This window comes from Podarcis pityusensis, assembly GCF_964106645.2.
Source record: "Podarcis pityusensis genome assembly, chromosome: 11".
NCBI classification, from domain to species: Eukaryota; Metazoa; Chordata; class Lepidosauria; order Squamata; family Lacertidae; genus Podarcis; species Podarcis pityusensis.
In genome coordinates this window covers 60,000,513-60,026,404 of record NC_138036.1, presented here as the reverse complement: position 1 = coordinate 60,026,404, position 25,892 = coordinate 60,000,513, and the positions used below count along the sequence as shown (strand labels likewise).

The 25,892-nt window shown below is 43.3% G+C and overlaps 1 protein-coding gene across 9 annotated transcripts in view; it reads right to left on the bottom strand.

Moving 5' to 3' along the window:
* The window catches only part of PRUNE2 (prune homolog 2 with BCH domain), a 143,327-nt gene that overhangs the window by 40,234 nt on the left and 77,201 nt on the right, over positions 1-25,892 (bottom strand). For all 9 annotated transcript variants that reach the window (XR_013977138.1, XR_013977139.1, XM_080972156.1 and 6 more), the window contains exons 7-9: positions 24,132-24,290; positions 16,873-23,425; positions 15,640-16,438 (exon numbers count right to left, since the gene is read on the bottom strand). Coding sequence is in view for 7 of the 9 variants with exons in the window: in XM_080972156.1 (XP_080828282.1) it covers positions 15,640-16,438; positions 16,873-23,425; positions 24,132-24,290 (7,511 nt within the window). In the remaining 2 variants the exon portion in view is untranslated. The remainder of the gene's footprint in view (positions 1-15,639; positions 16,439-16,872; positions 23,426-24,131; positions 24,291-25,892) is intronic.

Sequence of the window (25,892 nt, the reverse complement as noted above, 5' to 3'; positions counted from 1 at the left end):
CAAGGCGTGGCGGCACTTCCTCATCTGAGCCAAGCACACCGTGCAGGTCCGCACGGACCACAAGAACCTAGAGTATTGGCGCACGGCGAAGCTCCAGAGCCAGAGGCACATGAGATGGGCGGAGTTCTTTGCGGATTTCGATTTCCGGATAGAGTATATCCCGGGAGACAACAACGTCATAGCGGATGCGCTCTCCAGGAAACCGCAGTATCTCGAGGAAGCGGCACCAGTGGCAGCCAGGCACATTTTCGCACCGCAAGCGTGGGCGTGCGCTTCCGCCGCCGTGGACCTGGACGCGGTACGACGCGCGCTACAGACGGATCCGTTCGCACAATCCAAGATGGAGGAGGTGCGAAGAGGGACAGCAAAGGATGGCGAATTCCAGATACGCGACGGCCTGCTGACCTGCAAAGGTGCTATCTACGTGCCGGGAGACAATCTCCGCGCGAAGGTTTTACAGCAGTTACACGATGCACCCAGCGCGGGTCACTTTGGCAAAGAAAAGACGGCGGACTTAGTAGCCAGAGACTTTTGGTGGCCCCAGATGCGGGGAGAGGTCGCGGATTACGTCGCCAGGTGTGACACTTGTCAGAGGTCCAAGCCAGTGCACAAGAAGCCAGCGGGATTGCTGGAACCGCTGGAGACGCCACTACAGCCGTGGGAAAGGGTGGCGCTGGACTTTGTTACTGATCCGCCCAGTTCGCGGGGCAAGACGGCGGTGCTTGTGGTTGTAGATCTGTTCACCAAGATGGCGTACTTCATTCCTTGCGCGAAGGTGGCAACAGCGGAACAGACCGCCAAGCTGTTCATAGACCACGTGTTCCGGGTGCACGGCTTACCACGGTCCATCCTGTCCGACCGGGGTCGCCAATTCATTTCCAGTTTCTGGCAGAAGCTCCTGGGCATCCTGAATGTCAAGATCAACTTAGCGTCGGCGAGACACCCGCAAACCAACGGCCAAGCGGAGAGGGTCAATGCCATCATGCAGCAGTACCTGCGATGTTACGCCAATCAAAAGCCTGCAACTTGGGTGGACTACTTACCGATGGCCGAGTTTGCCTACAACAACATGAAGCACGCGTCAACGGGGGTGACACCGTTCTTCGCCAACAATGGGCGACATCCCAGAACCTTCCCGGCGTTGGAGACAACGACGCAGGGGGAGTCGCAGGGAGCTGAGCATTTAGCAGCAGAATTGCAGGAGGTCCACGAGGAGCTACGACGGCACTTGGAACTAGCTAAACACGCCTACAAAGTGCAGGCAGACAGGCACAGGAGGGCAGGAGAAGACATCCAGGTGGGGGACTGGGTATGGTTAGCAGCCCAGGCGGTGCCGGCCAAGTCGTTAGCTAAGAAGAAGCTAGGACACAAACAGCTAGGGCCATACCAAGTTGAGGGCAGGATCAATCCCGTAGCTTTTCGGTTGACCCTCCCAGAAGATTCCCGAATGCACCCGGTCTTTCATAGGTCGGTGCTTACACCCTACAAGGCCCCACACAGATTTCAGGAGCCAGGGACGGCACCAGACCCACGTAGAAAGTCACCGGGGGGGGGAAGTCACCGAGGACCCCGACACTCAACGAGGTCACGGAAATTCTGGACTCGAGATGGGGGGAGGAGGGAGTGGAATACCTCCTCACCAGGGAAGGTACCCCGGCCAGCGCCAACAGTTGGGTGCCAGATTATGCTCTGGAGGAACCTCTTCTTAAAGACGAGTTCCATGCACTCTTCCCACACAGGCCCATGCCAGCGGAGTATTTTGACGACTGGCTTTTTACGCCCACGCTTTCAGGCAGCACCTTCCGGGGGTTCTCCTCCGCAGAGGAGACCACGCCGGAATCGAGCCCTCCAAGGGGATCGTGCTCGGGGGTGGACACGGACCGCTCTTATTGGTGGGACGATCAACCAGAAGTGGGGTGGTGAAGGGGGCCTTGGCAAGCAGCATCACCTGAAGTAACAGGGGGAGGGAAGGGTTTGGATGTGTTGGGGGAGGACCCCGGTTTCGAGCACTCATACACTGAACTGGAAGCAGAGGAGATCGACGTCGACGAACTGTATCCAGCATCTACCCCCGCTACAACGGAGCTCCCGGAACCTGCGCCCGAGCAGCGGGAGGGGGGAAGGGGGGGCTTCGAGGGGGGGATGGATGTCAGGGGTTCAGGGACAGAGGCACAGGGTAGGCAGGAGATGGAGAGCGATGGGGATGAATCCCAGGACAGCGAGGAAGAGGATGACAATGACTCAAGAGATTCCATGAGTCTTTCCAGCGAATCAGAGGATTCCCAGAAGGGGGCGCCGGTGGTCAAGGCCAGGGGAGCCCCAGGGGGGACGTGTCAGGAGCAGGGGGCCAGCGGGGGATCCCAAAGTGGCAGCTGGGCGTCAGGACCAGCCTCCCCGCCAGAGTGCAGCGAAGGGGGTGGAGGTTTCAGTGTATCAGGGGAAGCGGCTCCGGCAGCAGAGAAAGGAGGGAGGTCGGAGCAAGCCACCCTCCCGGAAGGGGAGGGGAGTAGTGAAGGGAGTAGTGTAGCTGTTAAAAGGAAGGTTAGAGGTTGGGCACGCGCGCCAAGTTCAAATGTAGAGGCGCGCGGAAGTACAGGGAGCCCGGAGGAGGGGCCAGGTCCCAAAGCCCGCAGGAGGGGGCAAGAGCAGTCTGATTCCGCGTCAGAGGAATCCAGGAGGGGCGAAACCCCAGCGGGCAGAAAGACCCTGCGGAAAAGGAAAGCGAGAAAGAGGTGGAGCAGCGCAAGCCTCTTAAACTGGTGCAGGGGAGGGACAGATTCAGAGGGGACTTCAGCGGTCTAAGCCTAGCAGACGTAGGGCTGCGCGCCTCGGATGTGAAGCAAACAATGAACTGCAATAAACACTTTTGTATATAAGAAGAGATAGGCGTTGGTCTTTTGTGAGCTGAGACTTGAGGCAGCCCTGACAACAGTGAATTGGTGTTAAGCTGGTTTTAGAAACAATACATCAAATTGCAGTCTGTTATAACAAAGTACAGGATAGATAGGCATTTTGGAAAACATCATGTGAACACGTATTTTAAAAGCCAGCACTGGAAACGCAATGAGTGCACGGTAAATGGGAGTGTGAACACAGTCAGAGAGGAAAGACTGTGATGTTCCCAATGGATATGATGCATTCTGAAAAAGCAATGCCTACCCAAAAGAAATCTTAATAAATTCAGTTTGTTTACTCCCAGGTAAATAGGGTTAGGATTTCAGCCTAGTTAGTCACACTTACAGTTTAGGCTATAAATAACAGAGTAGGCTGTTATCTATACAGTATCAACAGAATACTGTTGATACTCATGCCACCATATGATACTTTTGATACTCATGCCACCATATGATTGAGTTCTATCACACTGACAGCCTGGGGAAAAAGAAGCTTGATTTTGCAGCATATTGATATCTGTGATGTGACATGTTAGCAATCATGTATTGCAGATGCCTCCTTGCTCTTTTTATATCTTTAAGTGTGAGATAAAAATTATTATCTTTCCCCCAACTTATTATTCTATACATTGCTAGCCCACCTCAGCAGTAACATGCAATTTTCTACTAATCTCTATCCTCCTACCTCTTTTCACTTTTTCTTTTGTTCCCTTATAGTCACAATATTTTTCACTGCTGTTGGATTTTTGTTAAGGTGTTATGGATACTTTGTACAATGTTACTTTGTGTTTTGTACTGGAGCTGCCACTTCCATGCCTCTAGAGCTCATGTTGGTTTGGGAACATCCATACAAATAATAAATGAATCATGGGGCTTGGACCAATTATGTGGTTCTTTCCCCTACTTGTATCATTCATCCTTTGAGGTTGGGTGACATTGACATGGGAAGGAACCATGGCAGTTGCCTAAGTTATATGGTTCTTCCTTACAGGTACCAGCAGAGTAGTATGAGATACAACCAGGCGGCAGCTGCTCCAGTAACATATTGTTATAGATTTTTTGGGGGGGTCCCCCCTAAACCCTAGGAATGAATAAATGCTAGGATTTGGATTAATTGGGATATGGATTAAAACATAAACTGCAGAGCTGTGGCAGACAGAGAATTCCTGGGCTGGTTTATGCAAACCAACCTGGCCCAGCTATGGCTATCAAGAGAACAATAGAGGGCCATTAACAATACAAGAGAACTTCCCTCTTGCCCCCAGGTGTGAACAGAGACTGGGGATTTGGAATGTTGCCAAGGTAACTGTTGGGGTAGTGGTGAGATCCATCTTGGAGAGGGAGGCAGTAGGATGCCTGTGCTACTGCTTCTTGAACTGACCATGCCATAAGGTCTGGACTCTGTCCATGCTGGCCGAAGGTGTAAATAGGTGAATAAACCATATTTCTTAAAGCACAACAGTCTCCACCGTGTCTTCTATTCTCCAAAGGGACACGAACCCTGTGCCTGAGACCCCATGGACCATTGCTACCGCTTGGCAGAGAGAGGGGCAGGCACCCGACTTTTGTAACACTGGTGTCAGAAGTGGGATCTGTGTTTCCTGGAGAGAAGGCCTAGGAGTGACGTGCGCCTGAAGTAAAAAATGGTGGGAGGAGAACCAACAACCCTAGAGCTGGAGAGAAAACCAGCAGAGACAGAAAAGGCAGTGGCACTTTGGCAGCAGTCCATGTTCCTGTGCAGGCAGCTGGTGCTGGAGGACAAGCAGTGGTGCAGTGAGATCAACCATCTGCGAAAGGAGTGTGTGTGGCACAGTCAAGGAAAGCAAGATGTGACTCCAGATGAGGTGAGGAAAGCAACAACATTCCTCGAACAACTCCCCTTGGTGGACCAACAGTGGCGTAAGCATGTGAACAAGCAGTTCAATGAAATAGACCAACTGATAGACCATTGCAACGGGATTCTCTTTGGGGAGAAAAGTGTAATGCTGTGCAAGGGGAGTGCCCTGCTGGAAGATGAGAAGTTACAGGGGTTTGGAAGTGACCTGGAAGTCCAGCTGCCAGGCACGCAAGAGGAAGGGGTTGCCAGAGATGTCAAAATCATGGATGGGCAGTTGAAGGGCTCGTACTGTGGGGAGTTGCAGTCTGTAGGTGAATGCAATGGAGAAAAGGATAAGCTGGCTGGAGTGGAAGAGCAGTCGGCTCCTGCTAAGTTGGAAGTTGTGCCTGAAGAAATGGGAGAGGAACCCACGCCTGCGAGGAAGGCAGTGGATGCTAGTTTACCCATGGAAGAGGTGGCAGCTTCCTGTGTGCTCAGGGAGAAGAGGGTGGCTGCTGGTGCCTTTGGGGGTCTTCCATTCTCCAAAGGGACACAGACCCTGTGTGTGTGCCTGGGACCCAGGGCTCTTGCCACCGCCTGGCAGAGAGAGGGGCAGGCACCCAACTTTTGTGACAATATGAATTGCCCATAGTATCTCCTCCCTGCTGTGTCCTTTTTGTCCAATGCTGATGCTTCAGAGGAAGGAAATAACATCTGAAACCACAGGGGACAGAACCCGATTCCTTTAGGCTCACTTAAGCACAAAACCTGTTGCCCAGTAAAATCTGTCTTTATAAGAACCTATCATTAAAAGCTAATGGTCCATCTTGCCCAGTAATATCAACCCTGACTGAGAGCAGTTTGCCAGCATCCCAGGCAGAGGTCCCAGTCACATGAGCCAGGTTTATTTAGCTGGAACAAAGAATGTGCACTGACACTGAGCAATGCTCATTCTCTCATAAATGATATTCTTTCTTTGAGGGTTCAAAATAAAGTGCGGGCACAAAGGAAGAAAAAAACCACACAAATAAATTGAAACTATGCTGGTTAAGAATTGGTGCAACACTTTCCTTTGATATGGTGAAACAGTGGCTATGAAAATAAACTTTTAAGTTGGTTCTAAGCCAACAATTTGGCAAGAAAGGGCATGTAAAGCTACTATACACAAGCAAAAATTTTAACAGAGGTGAGCCACAGAGGGCCTGAGATGCTGTGAGCTATTAGTAAGGTTATAACAGATAAGTTCATTACTGTCAAAAGAATGTTAGTATGACTAGATGAAATGGGTAGTACCAAATAGTGACTGTGTATAATACACTATGCAATTAAAATACTCCCCCAAAGAACCATAGTTTACCCCTCAGAGAGCTACCACTCCCAGCACCGTCAATAAACTATAGCTCCCAGGTTACTTTGGGAAAGCCATGTACTTCAAACACAAGACATGTATGCAGCCGAAGAGGATGGCAGCAGTACCTGAGACACAACCAATCAGCTGCCGAGAAACTTACAGGAATTCAATCACTGTCAAACTGGCAAATGGCAAAGTTATTCAGGGTCTGCTGGAATACATAAGCAAAAACATTTGGAGCGAGCCTCATATCTAATGTTAAATCATACCTCATATGCAATGTAAAGAATCTCAGTGGCAGTTTAAGAACACAGTTACTAAAACTGGATTTTTACATAGTTAGGGCTCTGAATTGTAAGAACGCCGTGGTTGGAGAATCTCCTGAACTCTAAAAAGAGAAAACTTATACCTTAAGTGGTTTGTATTCCTAGCCCCAGCTTCTTAGTACTGGAAGAGTTTCAGCAGATTGTTAGATGGCCCAACAAAACCAAACTTCTTTGTTCTGCAGACCAAGAAATTGCTGTGGCTGATGCTGCAACTCAAGAGCTGCCTCTCAAGAGCTACTCTGTATATCTGATGGATGGCATATCAACACTATGCAGAGGGATCAAATTAGTTCACAGAACCCAGCTAAAATGTATAGCTTTGGAAAGGTCTTTTGAGATTTTCAAGTTTCCCATGGGAGTGCTAGCTCGGCCTTCTTCATCTGCTTATGAGTAATATAATCACATGTGATATAATCACAGATTCTTCTCCTGGAAATACCTTTTTGTTTTGGAGCTTCCTATGGGAGAAATTAACTCAACCCCATTCATTGAAGACTAAATACATGTAACTGAAACAACTGTATATTTTCTCCCTGTTTATGCTTGTTTTCATATCCCTTTCCTTCCTCTCTGGTCTCTGCTGTATCTTGCTTTCTCATTCTTTGAAAAGCACCATGAACATAATCATCACCTAAAGCACTTAATACCCCATGTTAAGGTTTTTCACATTTTAGGGTTGGGCAGGGGTAGGTTATAGTTCATTTCCTTGTTCTAATTCATGTGAATGCATGCAAATTTTAAATTGCCTAGTAAATCATTGTTGACTGAGGCAGGAAAGGTGAAGTGAATGCCTGATGCAATCAACAAAATTATTGTCAGGGAAGTTAAAATGCTTATTCATTTTCTACAAATCCATTTGTAATACCTATGCAAATGAGGAAACCATTGTTTGGATGGGTAAGCTGTACATACCTTCCCACAGCAGGGCTTGAGTCACACCTAAGAGCCCTGCTGGTTCAGGCTGAAGGCCCATCTAGTCCAGCATTCTGTTCTGCAAGCATGACCTGTGCACCACAGCACTCTCCCCACCTAGATTCCCAGCACCAGGTATCCCTAGCTCAGTACAGAAGGAACTGCAGCATTATTTTGGTGTTAAATTGCTGCTAAGACGTCTAGCAATACTTGACTGCTTTTCCCCCTAAAATGGTCAAAAAAGACACTGTGAAGGAAAATACAAAAACGTCAGTTCTGAGAGTGTGCTTTTCAAAGGTAGCATCTTCCATCCTTCATATTCTTCAATATTTCCAAAATAAATGCTAGGGAATAACAGAACAGCCAACCACTACTTTTCTTCTTAGAGTGAAATGGTGAGGAACAGTAGTCATTTAACCAGCACTGAAATACAGTATGAAGATGGCAGAACTTTTGTTAACCTGTGAATAAACTGCCATTGTTTGAAAGGGACACATGAATGCAACCTATCATCTATCACAGGGCGGCCTCAGTCCTACTTATTCCCCCGCATACTGTCATGACAATGACAATAGCATGGTCTCCAAAATATTTTATTTCAACAAATCTTTCACAGCTAGCTACGTATGTATCACCCTGCTTAAAAAATAAAATAATAAACAAAGGGTATATTTAAACAGGGACCTGATCCTGTTATGGTGACATAACTATGATGTGGAGGAGTTAATACTAAGTATTATCATATCTATATTTACTACTATGTTTTACTTTGTTCAGGAAAGTGTGAATAGGATTGCAGTATTAATCATATGAACAATATTTTATTAATACTGTATGTCTGCAATAATATTTATGAGTTTCAACCAGGAACAAAACTTTGCACTAGGCATAAAAGAATAATAAGCAAATCAGGACTCCATGCTGAATTGCCTATACTGGCTTATACTGTCCACAGTATTGTTCTGTTTTCACTTAGATTTTCGGAACCTTATTGAATGCTATTGTTTGTACTTTTATTATTTTCTATGTAAACAGCATAGATACTTTTATTATACTGAGCAGCATAATTCTTTTATAAATAAAAGCTGAAGAAAATAGAGGGTAGGATGCCCTGGGCTATATTGATAGGCTGTTGATCCAAGCCGTTAAGTGTTGGTTGTATGTGCAAATGCAAAAATTAGGTTGAGAATATGCATGGGAAAGCCCTAAAATGGGAAAGCAGGTGTGTTAATATTGGCCGGTGGAAGGGGGGGGGGGGAAGGAAGTGAGTTGAGCCCATTGCAAAAGGAATTGATGTCAGAATCTGGTGCACTAACTGCCCTAACCAGTGAAATTGTCTTAGCAACAGCATTTTCAGTGGCTATAAGTGGGTCAAGTTGGGATTTACCAAAGCCAAAAATGCAAAGGCTGCAGAAGTCTGAATGTGAGAGGAGAGCTTTGAAGAGAGGGAGCTCAGTGAATTGAAGGGGAGGGCAGCATCTTTTGTAGGAATCAGCTAGAAGAGTACTGTGATTTTTAAAAAAAAGATTGTAGAAAACCAAGCTGCCTCATTGGGGTCACAAGGTGATTAGCAGAAGCCATATAAAAAGGTGCAACTATATAGACTTTTTGGACTTCCTATAACACTACACTGAAGATTAGATCAGCCTTTGCCAACCTGGTGCCCTCCAGAACTACAACTGTCATCAGTCCCAAACAGCACGGAAGACAGCATTGATCACTGGAAGATGGAAGTTCCTATTATCTTTGCAGTAAGAATGAAAACATGAGGGGAAATGAGGGAGAAAGCTATTGTGGCTAAGATACCGTATTTTTCGCCCTATAGGACGCACCGTCCTATAAGGCGCACCTAGTTTTTTGGGGGGGAAATAAAGGGGGGAAATTATTTTTTCCCCCCCAGGAGCTTCCCCCAACCCCAGCCCCCAAACAGGCAGCTCTCTGCAAGCCGTGGAAGCATTCCCGCTACTTGCTGAGAGGTGCGCGAAGCCTGGACGCGCTGAGCTGAGCACGCGCAGGCTTCAGCATGCAGGCAAGTCTCCGCAAGCAGCGGGAGCGCTCCCGCTGCTTGCTGAGAGGTGCGCGAAGCCTGGACGCGCTGAGCTGAGCACGCGCAGGCTTCAGCATGCAGGCAACTCTCCGCAAGCAGTGGGAACACTCCCGCTGCTTGTGGAGAGGTCAGTGAAGCCTGGACGCGCTGAGCTCAGCATGCGCAGGCTTCAGCATGCAGGCAACTCTCCGCAAGCAGCGGGAGCCCAGCGCTGGGCTCCCGCTGCTTGCGGAGAGGTGTGCGAAGCCTGGAGAGCATGAGGGGTCGGTGCGCACCGACCCCTCTCGCTCTCCAGGCTTCAGCGAAAGCCTGCATTCGCCCCATAGGACGCACACACATTTCCCCTTCATTTTTGGAGGGGAAAAAGTGCATCCTATAGGGCGAAAAATACGGTACGTCAGATTCATATTCCTAAAGAGGGTTCATTTCATGTTGCAGTGCCACAACAGCTACAGGATTGTTCACAGTGTTCTCTCAGGGAAGACTGTTATTTATCATTTTACTAACTGCTTTATAAGCTTCATGATGTAAGACATTACGACTACCGCTTTACAGACTAAGAATGAGAGAAAGATTCCTCATTCTGAGCCTAACATTATATCCAAACACATTAACTTCATGTTGCTTAAAAAGGCATAATACTGACCTGCTTACTTCCCACCCCATTTACAACTCTGCTTCATAGGAATTTATAACCATCAGATTAATCACATGCACAACATCTCTCTTTACACTTATGCTTTAAAGACTTCATATTTTAAACCCTCCACACCTCAAAGTAGTTTCTCACAGGAATTTTTCAATCTTATTTCGCTGACAGTTAAACTAGCAGCAATTCTGGCTATCATTTCAAAAGTGCTCATAAGACTTTCCAAGCTTTGCATTCCTGTTCATTGTCCACTTGACACCCAATTCTCTCTTGAAAAATTACAGTATCTTTCTTTTCTTTTTTTAACCCGAATGATCCAGGAGGATGCTTGAAGAAAAAAGTGTCATATGCTTCATTTCAGACCAAAGGATCAAAGAGAGGGCAGCTGTGTCTGCCTACCGGGCTATAAGGCAGAAGGGATCGCAAATAACGCTCCCTTGGTTAAGCAGGCTTTTAGCCCCCTTAGAAGGTGGCAGCGCCTTGATTTTCTCCCCACCCCCTTCCTCGGAAAGCTATGCAGAAATGACAACAATGAAGAGCCTTAAGCAATTAAAGACACAGGAAAGTTTTGTTCCCTAATTGCACAAAACGCATCCACTTCCTGGTATGACAAGTCCATCAAATGCATGTACAGTTCCCTTCATAAAAAGATGTGACGGAATTAAGGCACAGCTGCCTATTTTTCCCCTGTAATGAGGCAGTGGACGCTTTGCATCCTGCTGACAAATATTCTTTCCCCCCTTCTCTACCCACCCTTGCAATGCTGCAACAATAGAGCTTTTAAGTAGAAAAAGCACATTCCTTGTCAATCTCTCAGTATGAAAACCAATGTGCTTACCTTCTAGAAGCTTAGAAGGCTAGTTTCCAATGTGAAAATAAAAAAAAAGATGCCCTAATACTTTGCTTCAGCATCTCCCTTCTATAGCAGCTCACTAGCAATACAGATCTCCACCATTTTTCTGGTCACATGACTAGTGGTACTTCTAAATAAGGATGATCACCTGCCTCTGGATACCCTGCTGTATATACCAGAAGCGACAGCAGCTCCGAGAAGCACTAGAATTCATCTGCAAATTATGATAATTTAATGGCCCCTGTGGAGTTGTGTCAAGCTCGGAATATATATATACATATACACCCCCCCACATGCATAATTATATCCACATTTACTAAGAAAATCAGTGACAGAGCTTGAAAAACTCTGCTCTTTTTATCCAGAGATGAAGTAAAAATCTACGGTGAGAGAAAGATAAAAGCAGCAAACTTCTAATCAATAGCCCAAACCCAATTTTTCAAGGTAGTATGAGACATAATTATTTTGACATGCTCAGTGAAAGCATTTTAGCAGTTAAGTTGTGGTGCAGAGTTGAGCAGCACAAGTTACATAGCATATTTATTTTTCATATTCTGCATGAAAAAGAATTCTATGGAAAATTCTGTGGGGGTGTGCTGGTGGGGTAAACGTCAAACTATCAATGTACTAGATTATGCTAGCTCAGGCTGCACTTTGGGGAGTAGGGAATAAAATCCAAATGTACCCCATTATCCTGGATCCATCTCAGACAGCTGAGGACCCCAAAATCATAGCCATCTTTTTTGGGCCATGACTGTTCTGTCTAGGTTATTTTTTTTACGATATATCAATGATAACTACAGTGTATCAAGGGTATGAATGTTCACATTGAACTTCAACTTGAAAGAACTTGAACACACAAAACTTAAATGCATTGAACTCTAATTAAACTCAAGTATGAGCAAGGTCACTCCACGCTCTTGGATGTGAGGGTCTGATCCTAGATCTGCTTCCTTCACAGTAAAAGACGGCAATGTTTTTGCTTGCCTCTTCTTCTTGCTGTCAAGCAGGGACAATAACATAGCACTTGTGAGGCAGGAATGACCCCCAAAGTTCTTTGTCCATCCGTCTTGCCGAACTGATCGACTTCATGTTTCCTCTTTAAAGCACAATCCCAGCTAGCCATTTCATATTGCACCAGGCTACTGCTGTTGACTTCCTCATCCAAGCCCAGGCAACTATTTCTATTACACTGTTCCAGGTTGTCAAGTCCTCCAGCATTTCACAATGGAGACCAGGAACACCCAGACAAGTGGATCTGGACAGGTCTAAAAGGAGAGCCCAGTGGACCAGGTACTTGAGTAGTAATTAAGAATGAAGTGTATTTCCTTCAGCACTGATTAAACACATGGGCTATCACCCAACAACTCAAGTTAAAGGTCAGAGTGTGTGACCCAGGCAGCTGATTTGCACCTCCCCCCTTTTTGGCGAAGGGGGGCTACACTTAGCAGGATATTTGGGGAACAGTGCCTGGGTTTTTGGATTGAATATATGTACTGCCACATTGCAGGCAAGAACTTAGCAACAATAATATTTAGCATTTGGACACAATTCTTACAGTGGCTTTTTAAAATAGGTAAGTATGATTATAGCTATGTTGCAGATGGGGTTGGGGTTGAGAGGTGGCAACTCGTCCAAGGCCACTTACTGCTTCATGACAGAGGCAAGATTTGATTTAGGAACTTCTGGATGCCAATACTTGCTAGCCATTCTGAAGCTGATAGGAAGATAGGAAGCAATGAGTCAGACCACTGGCCCATTTAGCTCAGTATTGTCCACACTGACTAGCAGCAGCTCTCCAGGGTTTTAGGCAGGGGACATTCCCAGCCCTACCTGGACATGCCTAAGATCAAGACTGGGACCTTCTGCATGCAAGGCAGGTGCTGTCGCTGAGCTATGGCCTTTCCCCTCCATGGCAAGGTGAGATTTGATCCAAGGTCCTGACTTACCAATTTGTAAGTCATTTGGTTAGCTACCACACGGCACCAAGTTGCACAACAGATTGTTTCAAATCAGTTTGTTACAAACAAACAAAATTTATCATGTCAAGGAGTTGTATAAACAGTTGCTCTGCACACACATTGCCTCCCTGCCAATCTAACTTCATGGTGTTTGTTTGTTTTTTGCAAATGATAGGGTTACACCTTTGTTAGGAGCAACTAAAAAGTCACGAAACAATCAGCAAACCTTCCACAATTTGCATGTGAATTAACTAATTTTGAAATGAAAGATCAAAATCTGTTCTCAAAGGATAGTATGGCGGTATGGTTATATGTATTGTTTTGGGGTATCAGATGACAAAAGAGGACTGTAGGAATGCAAAAATTACATTTAAGCCCTGGAAAGCTTTAACGCTTCACATTTATCAGCAGTGAAAGACTGGCTTCCATGAGAACTGTACTTTCATTTTGGTGGCTGTGTGTGTTCCCAGAACCAGCTCCTATACATGCAAATGACAAAGACAGCAACTGTTACCAACACTGCAAGCTTTCCTCTTACAAGAGCTGGTGTACCTGCGTGCTGCCTTTTGTCAAAATCACTAAACGTATATGCTAAAGAGGGGAGCAGCAACCACTTCAATTCAATGCTTCACATGAACCTTCTCATTTCTCACAGAGGAAGAACAGAGTTTTGCCAGCAGTATAAGGAGTGAAGCATTTATTTATTTATTAAATTTCTATTCTGTCCTTCAGTCCAGCACTTCCACTGCCTCACCTGCAGATGTAAAGGAGAAGTAGAGCTGTGTGGAATCAACATGTTGCTGACAATGTACTCCAAAACTCTGGATGACCCCACTCAGTGGTTTCATTTAGATGTTCAACAGCATGAGCAATAAAATCAGACCCTGAGGAACTCCACACTGAAGGCTCCATGGGGCTGAAGAGCACTCCCCAAGCTGCACCCTCTGGAACTGACCATCCAAGTAGATCCAAAGCAGTGCCACTCACCCCTAACTTAGACAGCCACTCCAGAAGTATACCATGGTCGGTTGTCATGGTGCTGTCAGGCAAGGCATGTCCAGAGTGAGAAATTAACTCTTTATTGTCAAAAGTACACTTACAAGTTAGGAAAAGGCATGTCTATCAGTCCTATGTCTCAAATGCCTCAGCTATTTCTAGATGTCCACCCAATGAGGCAGTTGTAGCAACAGGGAGGCCTCACCTCCAACCTCAGCTTATGTATCTCCCTCACCTGAGCTACATGCAAGCAGGCAAAACTATGTCTCTGTGCAACCTGTTTCTGTTCCTCCCACTCCAATCCTCTTCTTGTCCTGGGAGACAGTGGAGCAGGAGAGGTGGGGGCAGGACGAGGAGCCCTTTACCCTAACCTGGCTTATCTCTCCCTTCTCATGCACCTGTTTTTCACTCTCCAGTCCTGCAGCTTCTCCTGCCTCTGACTCTCACTTCCTGGCTGTTACAGGCTTCCCCAGATCATTGATTCCTTCTTCCAAGTCACTCTTCGCTTCTCCGAGTGCCTACTGCTCAGTGTTCAGACAGTCCCTGACATCAATGGTATCAAAAGCCACTGAGAGGTCAAGGAGAATTAACAAGGACACATTTCCCCTGTCTCTCTCCCAGCAGAGGACAACCAAAGCAGTTTCTGTGCCAAAAGCAGGTTTAAACCCTGATTGAAATGGATCTAGAAAATCAGTTTCCTCCAAGAGCACCTGGATCAGGTTTTCAACTATTTGCTCAAGAATCTTGCCCAAGAAGGGGAGACTGGCAGCTGGACAATAATTACTTAGATTTTCCAAATCCAGGGAAGGTTTTTTTGAGTTGTTTTTAGCACTTCTTCCTGGAAGCAGGCAGGGACCACCCCCTCACACAAGGAAGCATCACATCCCTGGCCCAGCCAGCTGTCCCTTCCCAACTAATTTTTATCAGCCACAAGTGGCAAGGGGCCAGAGCGCAAGAAGTCACCCTGACTGGTCCAAGCACCTTGTCTACATCCATGAGCCTTGCTAACCAAAACTCAAGTAGAGAGATCAGTCTCACAACAGGTTGGTACAAATGGGACTTGGAACAAAACTTTGCAGGACAGAGTACTTCTGTTCAGTTAGCCACACCATCTGCCAGGATACTCCTTTCCATCTCCACTCCCTGAACAAGTCAATCAGAATTTCACTTGCAATCCTCACTTGTAAAATTCAGGACTCTAACAAGGAACACTGAACTTCTGGTCTAAAAGTAGAGCATCATGATACATCCCTAGAGCAGATACTTGTTAGGAACAGTCCCAACAGTGGCTAAAGAAAGATGTTGCTTTAATAAGAAAGGTGTAAGACCCAATGCATGAAGCACAACACTCTTCATCCCTGCATTCAGCATAGCAAAATCTTTCAAGAGGTGCATGGCCTACTTGGGTTAAGACAGAGAAAAGAATTGCAGGATGCTTTTTTAAAAAAACCTGTCATTGTTAGTAAAGAATTTGAAAGAAAGAAAGAAAAGGTATAAAGTCTATAGGGAGTATCCAGTGGTGGCTTTGTGTCTGTAGAAAGCACTTCCACTTGTACAAGGTGCGCGCCCTGGATTTTTGCCCCCTCCCCATTACAATCTGTACCGAAAGCTCCTCCTGAGGGTATTGTATGGAGGGCTGCAGTTGGTGGGAGAGAGTTTGGTAAAAACTGAATGTCCCATCCTGCTTAACCAGAAGCTCTTTTGCTAGCTGAATCTATTATCCAACCCCATCTGTGTAATGAAAAATAGCATTTGCTTCTCAGAGGTTCTGTGACCATTTGCCCCACATTTATACAGAAAAAAATAGAAATAAAATGTGTGGACCTGTCCTTACCCTGTTACAGGACTGAGTTCTCTTTCACTGCCAACAAATTGGGTCTCCTCTTCTGCTTCTTGTTCTGTTACCATGCCATTGACAGAATGTTGTTGTGAAAGGACATCCAATTCACCATCACCAGCAACAACTTGCAATAAAAGAGCATCTGTCCCTTTATTGTGTGATTTCCCATCCTCTTGTTGCCCTGATTTGGGAGGGTTTCTTTCTAGCAGAGTTTCATCTTGTGTCTCACATATCAATTCCTGGCTTAAAACACCTTCTAATTCTTTAACAGGGTGTCTAGATAGTGACTCTATTGTGTCTATGCTACAGTTTTCTTCAGGTGATATATCATTCACTCCGTTTTGGCCCACCATAGTCCATTCCTGATCTCGCGCAGGGCTTCTGGGTGATTTCTTTTCATCTCCCAGTTTTTGAGGCACAACAGCAGAACTTTTCTCTGCCAAATAGAAAGATTCCCATTCAGTCTCCAAAGCAGACTGCCCTTCACTTTCATTTATTATGGAGAGTGACTGAAATGTATCCGAGGTCTCTGCTGAAAAGGTTTCAAGAGAATTCGTTTGTTCTACTGCTGTAGCTTCCTGAGAAGTGAAATTACTTTCTTGTGTTCCCAAGATATCCTTCCTCAAAGATACAGTTTCTTCGCCAGTAATGAGGACATAATCCATCTCTAGTGAAGATTGATCTTCGGCTTCTTTCAAAGTTGTCTTTTCCTTTCTTTCTGGTCTTATCATCTCTGACTTATCTATGGACTTGCACCCTTCACTTGCATTATGCAGTGTATAACAGATAGATTCTGAAATTAAAAAGAAGAATTTTAGTTAAAGTAGTCAAGTCACTGATCAAGATAATATTAAAAGCAAAATGCATTATATTTAAGCTCCTCCTTCTGTTCTATTCCCCCTCTTTTTCTTTGCTTAAGTGTGGCTTAGTGAATAAGTATAGTGCTAATTGCAAGATATTCTAGATTGCTAAAAAGTATATAAATACAATATTCTGTGATACATGCAGATGACAACAAAGTCTCATTTTTCTTTCTTTTGCCAGTATGTGAAACAGTAATAATCAATATTGCCTTCTTTAGACAGGAATGACAAAGAAAATATTTAAGCACAAAATTTTAAAACTCTGAAGCACATGCATGGCACTGTACTATATGTCAGCATCACACTACATCTCCTGCATATTTGTCTAACACACGTTCTATCAGTAAATGCATTAATTACTCACCATTGGCTATGCTTACGACTCCATCTGCTGGTGAATCAATATTAATTGATTCTGCTTCATACTCAAATTCTTTCAAAAAATCAGTCGACTTAGGAGTCACTTCAGGTTCTAACAATAAAGATCCCCAATCTTGATCTTCTTGAGAACATTTCCCAGTCTTACCATCGGAATCACTAGACTTAGATTCTGAAATACTCCTTGCACTTCCAGCACCTGATAAATCAATATTACTTGAATCTGTTTCATATTTGAATTCTTTTAAAGCATATGATGATTCAGGAGTCTCTCTGGATTCTAACAGAAATGATCCCCAGACTTGACCCTCTTGAGTACATTCTGCAATCTCATTGATGACATCAGTAGCTATAGATTCTGAATGATCAATATCATTGACACCCGTGGGTGATTCAATATTACTTGAATCTGTTTCATATTCAAATTTTTTCAAAGTACATGAAGATCCAGGAGTCCCGTCAGACTCTACTAACAGTGATTCCCAACCTTGATCTGCTTGAGAATATTCTGCAATCTCACCTTTGATATCAACAGTGCCACATTCTGAAATGTTCCTGTCACCGTTCTGAAGAGTGTAATCATGACCAAATGATACATCAAATGGAGAAGTACATGCAAGTGGTGATTGTTCTGTGAGTGATCCTACAACCCATGGGCTATTATTCTCCTGCAAATTTTCAGGTTCTTGTAGAATATTAGTGGCATATTGACTTCTTGCACCATAGAGGAAATCTTCATTTTCTTCTTCTAGGGAGGCTTGCAGTGAATGTATCTTTCTGAATATTTCATTGGTTTCTACTCTTTTCTCGGATTGATTGTCTAAGATTGCAATGGGATTAATTTCATTCAGTGTGGTAGATGGTTTAGGGGCAACTGACATCTTACTGATGCTATGCATATCTGATGCTTCCAGCTGATCATTCATCCCTGTAGGTGAAACCAGAGCAACAGCAGGATCCATAGACTTCATTTTGTCTGAGGAAGTTGCACCTTCCTGTTCTTCAAAGTTTTTATTTTCATATGCATTGCTTTCCTGATTTATGAGTTCTGCTTCCAAATTTTCATTACAGGAACTTGGAAGATCCTCTAGTTCAGTAGTAGTTTTATTTGCTATGTCAGATTCATGCATAACAGTTTCCTCTCCAATTTCAGATAACTCCTCATTTCCAGTGAGTGTTACTTTGTAGGACTCACCAAGACTTGTCTCATTATCAAGACACAGACTTTCAGGACATAACTCTTCTCTGTCAATTGTCAACTGTTGATTAAAGACTACGTCTATGTCTTTGTATATTTCTGACAGCATGGAAGACATCTGAATAGCTTCTTCAGGTTCAGTTAGGACAGAAGATTGGGCACAAGCTTCCTTGTTTTCATATTCATTGCAAACATCAGGGCTACTTGAGGCCTGTGAACTGCTGTCTTGATCACAGTGACTTAATATATCAGGATTTTCACCATTTGTTCTCAAGACGAAAGGCTGTTCAACATTAGTCCACAAATCTGGATCAACAGTAAATGCCTGGCAATCACTAGGGTTGTTGTTTTGTAATATATCTGGAACAAATGAATTTTCCTGTGTAACTTCATCACATCTTGGGCTCGGTTTCCTTATTGGTTTTAAAGGTAGTGGAGGATTAGATGGAAATTGTTCACTGGTTTCTTTTTTATCTAATGGATTTACATTTACTTCATTTGGATTGATAGATGGTGCATTCATTTTATCTCTTAGCAGACCAAGTGTTGGATCGACCTGAGCAAGTGCGTTCAATAGGTTTGATTGCCAGTCTTCTGGAACAGGGTGTTTAAGAGCATCTTGATCTTTAACATTAGTAACAGAGGATTCTTGTTTTACACCACTTTCATCCTCACAGGATGGTGACTGTGGATAACACTCTTCAAAATTCACAGTACCTTGATCCAACTCTTCTTTTTTGTTAGCCAGTGAGTTTGCTCCATTTCTGCATTCACATTCACTGTTCTCTTGAGTAGACTCATTTTCAAACTTAGCAGCATCATGGAAATTTGGTTCTTTTCGCTTTTCATTTTTTTCTGTGTGTATTTGCATTGCACCACGTGTAATGGTGACTGTGTCATTAATTTTTAAATCATTATCAGAATAAAATTGTGCACCTTCCATTGAACTTTCATCTTGGCTTTGTAAATTCCACCATTCCGAGGAATCATCTGGAAATCTAAGATTGTCCACTATGGATTTTTTATTTTTATCTAATGTGGTTTCAGAATGACCTTGCATTATTACATCCCAAGCATCTGAATTCTTTGGGCCATGGTTTTCTTCGTGATTTATCTCAGACATTTGTATAGTATGGTCATCTGCTTCATCCTGAATTGTTTCCCAATGTGCTAAACATTCAGATGTTTCATGAACATAATCCTCCACTGAAGTGTCAAAAGCATTAAGATTTTCTGAATTTTCATTTAATGTGACTACTTGGACATTTTCCTTGAAATGAGACTGAGTGCTTGAACCTTCTGAATCAATTGCAAGGTTTGTTTCATGTGGCCGAACAGATTCTTGCCCTTGTGTGTCAGCCTCTAGTCTGTTAGGATGTAGAGCTGCCTGTATTCCTGTCTCTTGCATACTCAAGTATTCTGAATCTACATCAATTCCAGGACTTGATAATGAGGATACTGTATCATCATCCACATGAGCATTCCAAAGCTCTAAGTTTTTCGGCACTTTGTGTTCAGTGCTTGTTTCAGAATCTTCTTGGCTTTTATTCTCAGGTAACTCTTTTCCAGATGCTTCTTCACCATCAGTTGTGATGTCCCAAGCATCTTCATTTTCTTTTTGATTATTAGCTACCTGAAAGCTATCCCAAATATGCATATTTGTAGAAAAATCACTTGTATCTGGAGTGGTTGCACTTGAGTGTGTATAGTCAATGGAACCACTACAAGTGGTGTCTTCTTTGTAATAGGTGTCTTTGATAGGAATATCTTCTGGGAAATTATACATGGTATCTGACCCTTCAAGTGCCTCATTTATGTTGGGGCTTATTCCAACAGACTGTGCTTGTTCATCCATCGATACATTCCAGGCATCTAGAATATGGGACAACTCATGATGAGGCATAATATCAATACATTTCTCATTTGAAAGCTTATTCTCAGACTCACTATCGTGAGACAAATCCATTCCATTTGACAACAAATCATTTATTTTAGGCTTATCCATTGCATCCAGCGCTTGAGTATATTCTGTATATGAATCCTGTTGCATTTCCATTGATCTCTCTTGATTTTTATCCTCTAAAGATGCTCCATGACTGCTAAGCATTCCTGAAACATTTTTAGGAGTTTCCAAATCAGATTTATGAATGTTCAAGTCAGCAACTGACTCATCCAATTCCTGATGTTCCTGATGTTCTCGTACTGGTACTGGCAATTCATCATGTAGCAAACAACTTGATGGCTCTGACTTAGAGATACATTTCTCCAATTTATCCCATGCATCTTGATGTTCAACCAACTCTGGATAATGCATTCCTTGATGGTTTTCTCCTCTAGGGGAACTTGGGGATGCACTCTCCTTCTCAGGGATCTTCTGTGCAGATAGTTCCCTATCCAAACTTTCAGATGGGGATAACACATTTAAACTGTATTTTGGGTAAGCATCCATGTCAAGACTGTGAACTATGTGCTTGTTTTCTTTTTTGGGAGATGTAGCAAAATATTCTGCATTGCTATCGAGAGATCCACCCTTCTTTTCCTCAATGACAGGATGAGTCTCATTGGAAAATGGCAGGCTTATTTCCTCTGGCTCTGCTACTACATTTTCTAGACTGTCACTACATCTTGTTTTTTCTGGTGACCTGGGAGAACCAAAAATTGCCCTGCTTTCCTCTGAACTATTACTAGACGAGAGAGGGAGTGGAAGGATCAAGTCTTTATTGTCATTTTGCATCATTTCATTCCTAATATTTTCAAGGGTGACTTGCCCACTTCCCTCATCTGTTCTTTGACATTGCTTGACTACTTGCTTTGAGGCAGAAAAGATGCCACTGTGCTCTAATCCAGCCCGTTGATTGTATTGAAGCTGTTCATCCCACTGGTTCAACTGTTTATCTAGAAGTCTGGTGTTCTGCTCTGATTGTTTGTTTCTTTTTACTTGATCACTGACTGAAAATGTTCTCTCCATGTCATTTGTGTCTTCAAGGATGACATCACTACTTACTTCAGCATTTCCCCCTTCAATATCTATGGTATTATTTAGAGCTGAGTGGCTATTTTTCTCTGTAGAAAACATCATTATTCCAGTGTCTTCAGAACTTGAAGGACTACTTTCATGATCACAGTAGTCATCTGAAAAATATGTAGCACCTTTTTGTTTCAAATCAAGTAAATCAATATTTTTTATAATAGTAGTTTCAGAACGCACTGCTTCCTGTTGGTTCTTATTATTAAGTGGTGCTTCCCAGGGGCCCCTACTTCCATAGTCAGAATCAGTGGAACATACCGCTGATGTTTGTGGTAATTTCAAATCTCCAAAACTGTATGTTTCAGGTTCACCCGAGCTTATGTTTACCATTTGATCCAAGACTGGCTCATAATGTTTGCCCTCACTCTCTTTTTCATCTCCAGCCCCTGTTGGTGATACATATGAGTCAGATGTTGAATAATTTGTATCCGGTGGAGAAACAATAAAATCGTCACATGTATTTGAGGTGTTAAAGTCTGATTCTCTATATGACAGGAAAGGGTCTTCCCAAGAGACAAGATTTCCAAGTGCCTCTTTTCTAATGTTTGTGTCATACATGTCCCATCTATTGGTATTTTCAAATTCTTTGGGTTTAGGTACAGTATCCCTTTGGTGTTCCATAGCCAATTTAACATTCTTCAGCATGCCACTCGTATCATTATTTGCATTTTCATATGTTCTGTTGTTTTCTATTGAACTATCTTGTCCTTCATTCTTTGATCCTAGGTCTACTTGACTGTTTAGATGTTCAGAATCATTGCATTCAGAGTGTTCTGGTGAACAGTTAGACATAACCCATGTATCAAGTTTCATTGGGGAAATATGATCAAAATCTACCTGAGGAACATTCCATGTACGCTCTGAATGTCCAGAACCGTCATGATCAATTTCTGCCCAAACATTAGGTGAATTTGAGTTGATGTGTCCACCATTACTATTGGTATTACCCCATGGATCAGAAATTGCAGGAACTGGTTGACTAGTATTCCACATGCTAGCAAAGTCCTCCATTGGTTGTTCGTTGTCTTTTTGATGGCATCCCAAATCCTGCTTAACCTGGGCAGCACCAAACTTGTTCTCCCAAATACCTGCTCTTGCAAAATCCATACGCTTCTGCTGGTCTTGTATACAGACTGAATCTGAAGCTCTTCTATCAGTTTGCCCTTTCAGTAATAGACTTGTTTTATATTCTTTCCATGAATCAGGACTCTGAAATACAGATTCTGCATCAGTTGAACTCCATGTAACAGCATTTTTGGAATCTATTTGAAACCCATCCCACCAGCTCCCATATCTTGTACGAGACTGAGAATTGTTCACATAATCAGTTTCATTATTTTCTTTAATTTTATCTTGTGGGCAAAATAAAGATGGCCCATCATCTAAAGGCGGAGATTCCACACGGCTGTTCATAGAGATTGGTGGAGTTCTCCTCTCAACCTTGTTCAACACTTTAGGATGAGAGGAAGAGTCATTTTCTAGGTCTATCGTACTAGGATGTTCTTGCAGGTGGCTACACTCATTAAATTTTATTGTGTCATCTTCTTCCTTTCTTGTCATTGGTAAATCAGCTGAATAATTTGCAATGTCACATTCTGATAGATTTGTCTCATCAATTACTTTTGAGTCAGTTGGTGGTTGTCCTTCTGATGAACCACTGTCATGGGAGAAGTCATCAGGAGGGGAACAGTCCACAGAATGAGAAGAATCCATCTGAACTGTAGCCATTGGTGCTAAATCAAAGTTGAATAGATCAAAATTGTTGCTGCTGTTCCTAGGCTGAGATTTTTCTTCTTCAGCTACTGCTCCTTCAGGAATGGGACTATAGGAATCAAAACCGGAAAGGAAACTGTGATGAGATGCTGCTCCTTCTACTGGGCTATCGTCACTAAGAAAAACTGAGCTCTCCTTGGAGGATCTGCTGCTTCTAATAGTAGCAAGCCCACTGTCTGGACTCACAAGATCTACATTAGCATCAGCATGGGCTTGGACAGATCCATTATGATCTTGAGGGTTCTCTATAAAGTTGACAACATTTGGCTGTGGTTCAATGTCAGAGCCATAAAGCTCCATAATACCAGAAGATCCTTGAGAAAGTGGAGCGCTTCCAGCAACCGCTTCAGTGGAAGATGTTCTACTGTTTGGTGCCATTTCTGGATGTCTCCTGCTGATAACGTCTTTCATTAGCAGAAAAATTTCATCACAATTGGCTGAAGAATTTTCTTGGTGATAAATGAGGAATTGATCACATCCATATTCCAGAGGATCCAGTTCTAGGCAAGGATTCTGACATTCTTCTAATTCACAACAAATCTGTTGAGGAAAAAAGCAGTGGTATGTATCATGTCTGTTGCATAAAAACAAACTTTACTGAGTAAGTTTTCTTTTTAGAAGCCCCCTAGAGATGTATTAGGGGGTTTAGGAAGCAAAGAAACAGAACACATAACAGTATCAGATTTCAAAACTCACATTAAAATCACAAATTCCTGCTTTCAGTCCTTCTTAGCCTCTTAACTTGCTCAGATTGAGCCAATCAGTTTCACCCCCTGCCCTATCCAGGCCCCACTTAAGAACCTAGTCTGGTGGTAATAAATGACAGCAATTCTAGTAGTAGACTTTAAAATGACAGAGAAATCCAGGACTAGGGCAATTACAGTGATATCTTTTGTGGTATCTTTCTCTAACTAGAAAGTCTTGGGTTGGGGGAATGTGGACAAATCTCAAGATGTTTATGAAATGAAGAAGGCTCCAAATTGGGTATACTGTATAAAATTATTTTCTTTCTTTTTAACAAAATGACGATTTGTTTTCTCTCTTCCCCTCACCACTCCTTTAATCATCTAATGGTGTTTTTATTGCATCGTTGCTCACAGATAACAACACACTCAATAAATGTAATTTCTATGACTCATACATCCTATGCTATGGCAAAACTAAAAGACCAACAGGGAATGTAATGATGCATTTCTGTTCTAGAACACAGACAGAATAACTTTACTCTTTCCTTCGTGATACTTACCTGATTGCCCATCTCCATGTTTTCTGAATAAACTGCTATCTGCCTTTTTTCTTGCCTTTCTTCTGATAAGTAGCTGGCCAAAATGACAAGGACATCAAAACCATACTTATCTACAAATGCTTTTAGATCTCCGGTCATGTTTCTGTGAAATAGGCAGTCCTGAAAGATGACAAAATTACTTCTTACTGAAGGATTTTTTCTATTGGTTAACACCCAGAGCTAACTGGAATGGCTAATCAAATTAATGATGAACACATTGGGATCTTGTTCATACTCTTATGGACCCCAATAATTATTGTAGCTCTAAAAGTTAAAAGAACATAGCCATATGTTTATACTTTCACAAGAATAATAGAATCATCGAGTCGGAAGGGACCCCAAGAGTCATCTAGCCCAGCCCCCCTGCAATGCAGGAATCTCCAAAAGAAGACTGTTCCCCTGTCAAACAGCTCTCCTTTCTTGTAACTTGAAGCTACTGGTTCAAGTCCTACCCTCCAGAACAGGAGAAAACAAGCTTGCTCCACCCTCCATGTGAGAGCTTTTTAGATCTTTGAAGATGGTTACCATATCTCCTTTCAATCTCTTTTTTTCCAGGGTAAACATACACAGCTCCTTCAACCATACCTCATAAGGCTTGGTTTCCAAACCCTTGATCATCTTGGTTGCCCTCCTCTGCAGATGTTCCAGCTTGTCAACATCCCTTTTAAATTGTGGCGCCCAGTACTGGACTCAGTATTCCAGGTGTGGTCTGACCAAGGCAGAATAGGCATAGTGAACACATCCAGACAACCTGTTTATTCAGCATTCATCCTGATTTACTTGCACAAAGCTTACACAGTAATTAGATTATGCCTGGTCTTTACTAAGCATTTGATTTGTTTAGGGGGCAGTTATATGACAAGAAGCATACATTCTGCATTCATTCAGATTTGTGGTGGCGAATTCATCCTACACTTTAACTGCATTCTGTGGCACTTTCCAAACCACAAAGTCGTCCCCTGGCTGATACCAAAGTCCCAGGGTATGGTCTGAAGGCACATGAGGCCATCAACTTGGTAAAGCTAAGCATGTTTAAGGCTGGTCAGTGACAGGATGGTTCCACTTTGGGTTCCATGATGGAATGAAGATGGGATATAAAGGTAAGAAAATAAATAAATAAATAAATAAATAAAGGTGGGTGTTCCATCTCTGCTATTCCCTATCATCCTGTTCTGACAGTAATTTCTTCAGGGGGCTGGGAAGAGTCCTGCAAGCCCCTCCCCCATTCCATTTATCCATGCTCTGGGCCACCTGCTCATCTGGAACCAAAAAAACTTTTATACTCCTTTTATACTAATTAGGGGACTGCATCCCACCACCCCATCTCTTCTGCCATCAACCCACTTTATTTCTGATTGACAGCCAGAGAGCCACTGAGAAGCCATCACTGGTAGGAAGGCTGACAGTGACTCACAAAGTCCTCTGAAAGTGTCAAGAAACCTTGCAAAGTCTATGAGAAGGCGGTCAAGAAGGTGCTGGTAATCACATGCCAGTCTGTTCTTACCAAACAACATTACGACTTGAAGTATTGTGTTCCACCTCAAGAAGAACAGAGATATATTTTAGGATTACATTGACAAGTACATTTTGAGCATGAACCAAAGTGATTAATGGATATGGGATTTTTTATTATTTGAACATTTTTAGCTACACTGCTGTCCTATATAATCAACTGGAACCAAGCTACATTTCACGCATGCCCGTCTCAATTTGGAATGGGCA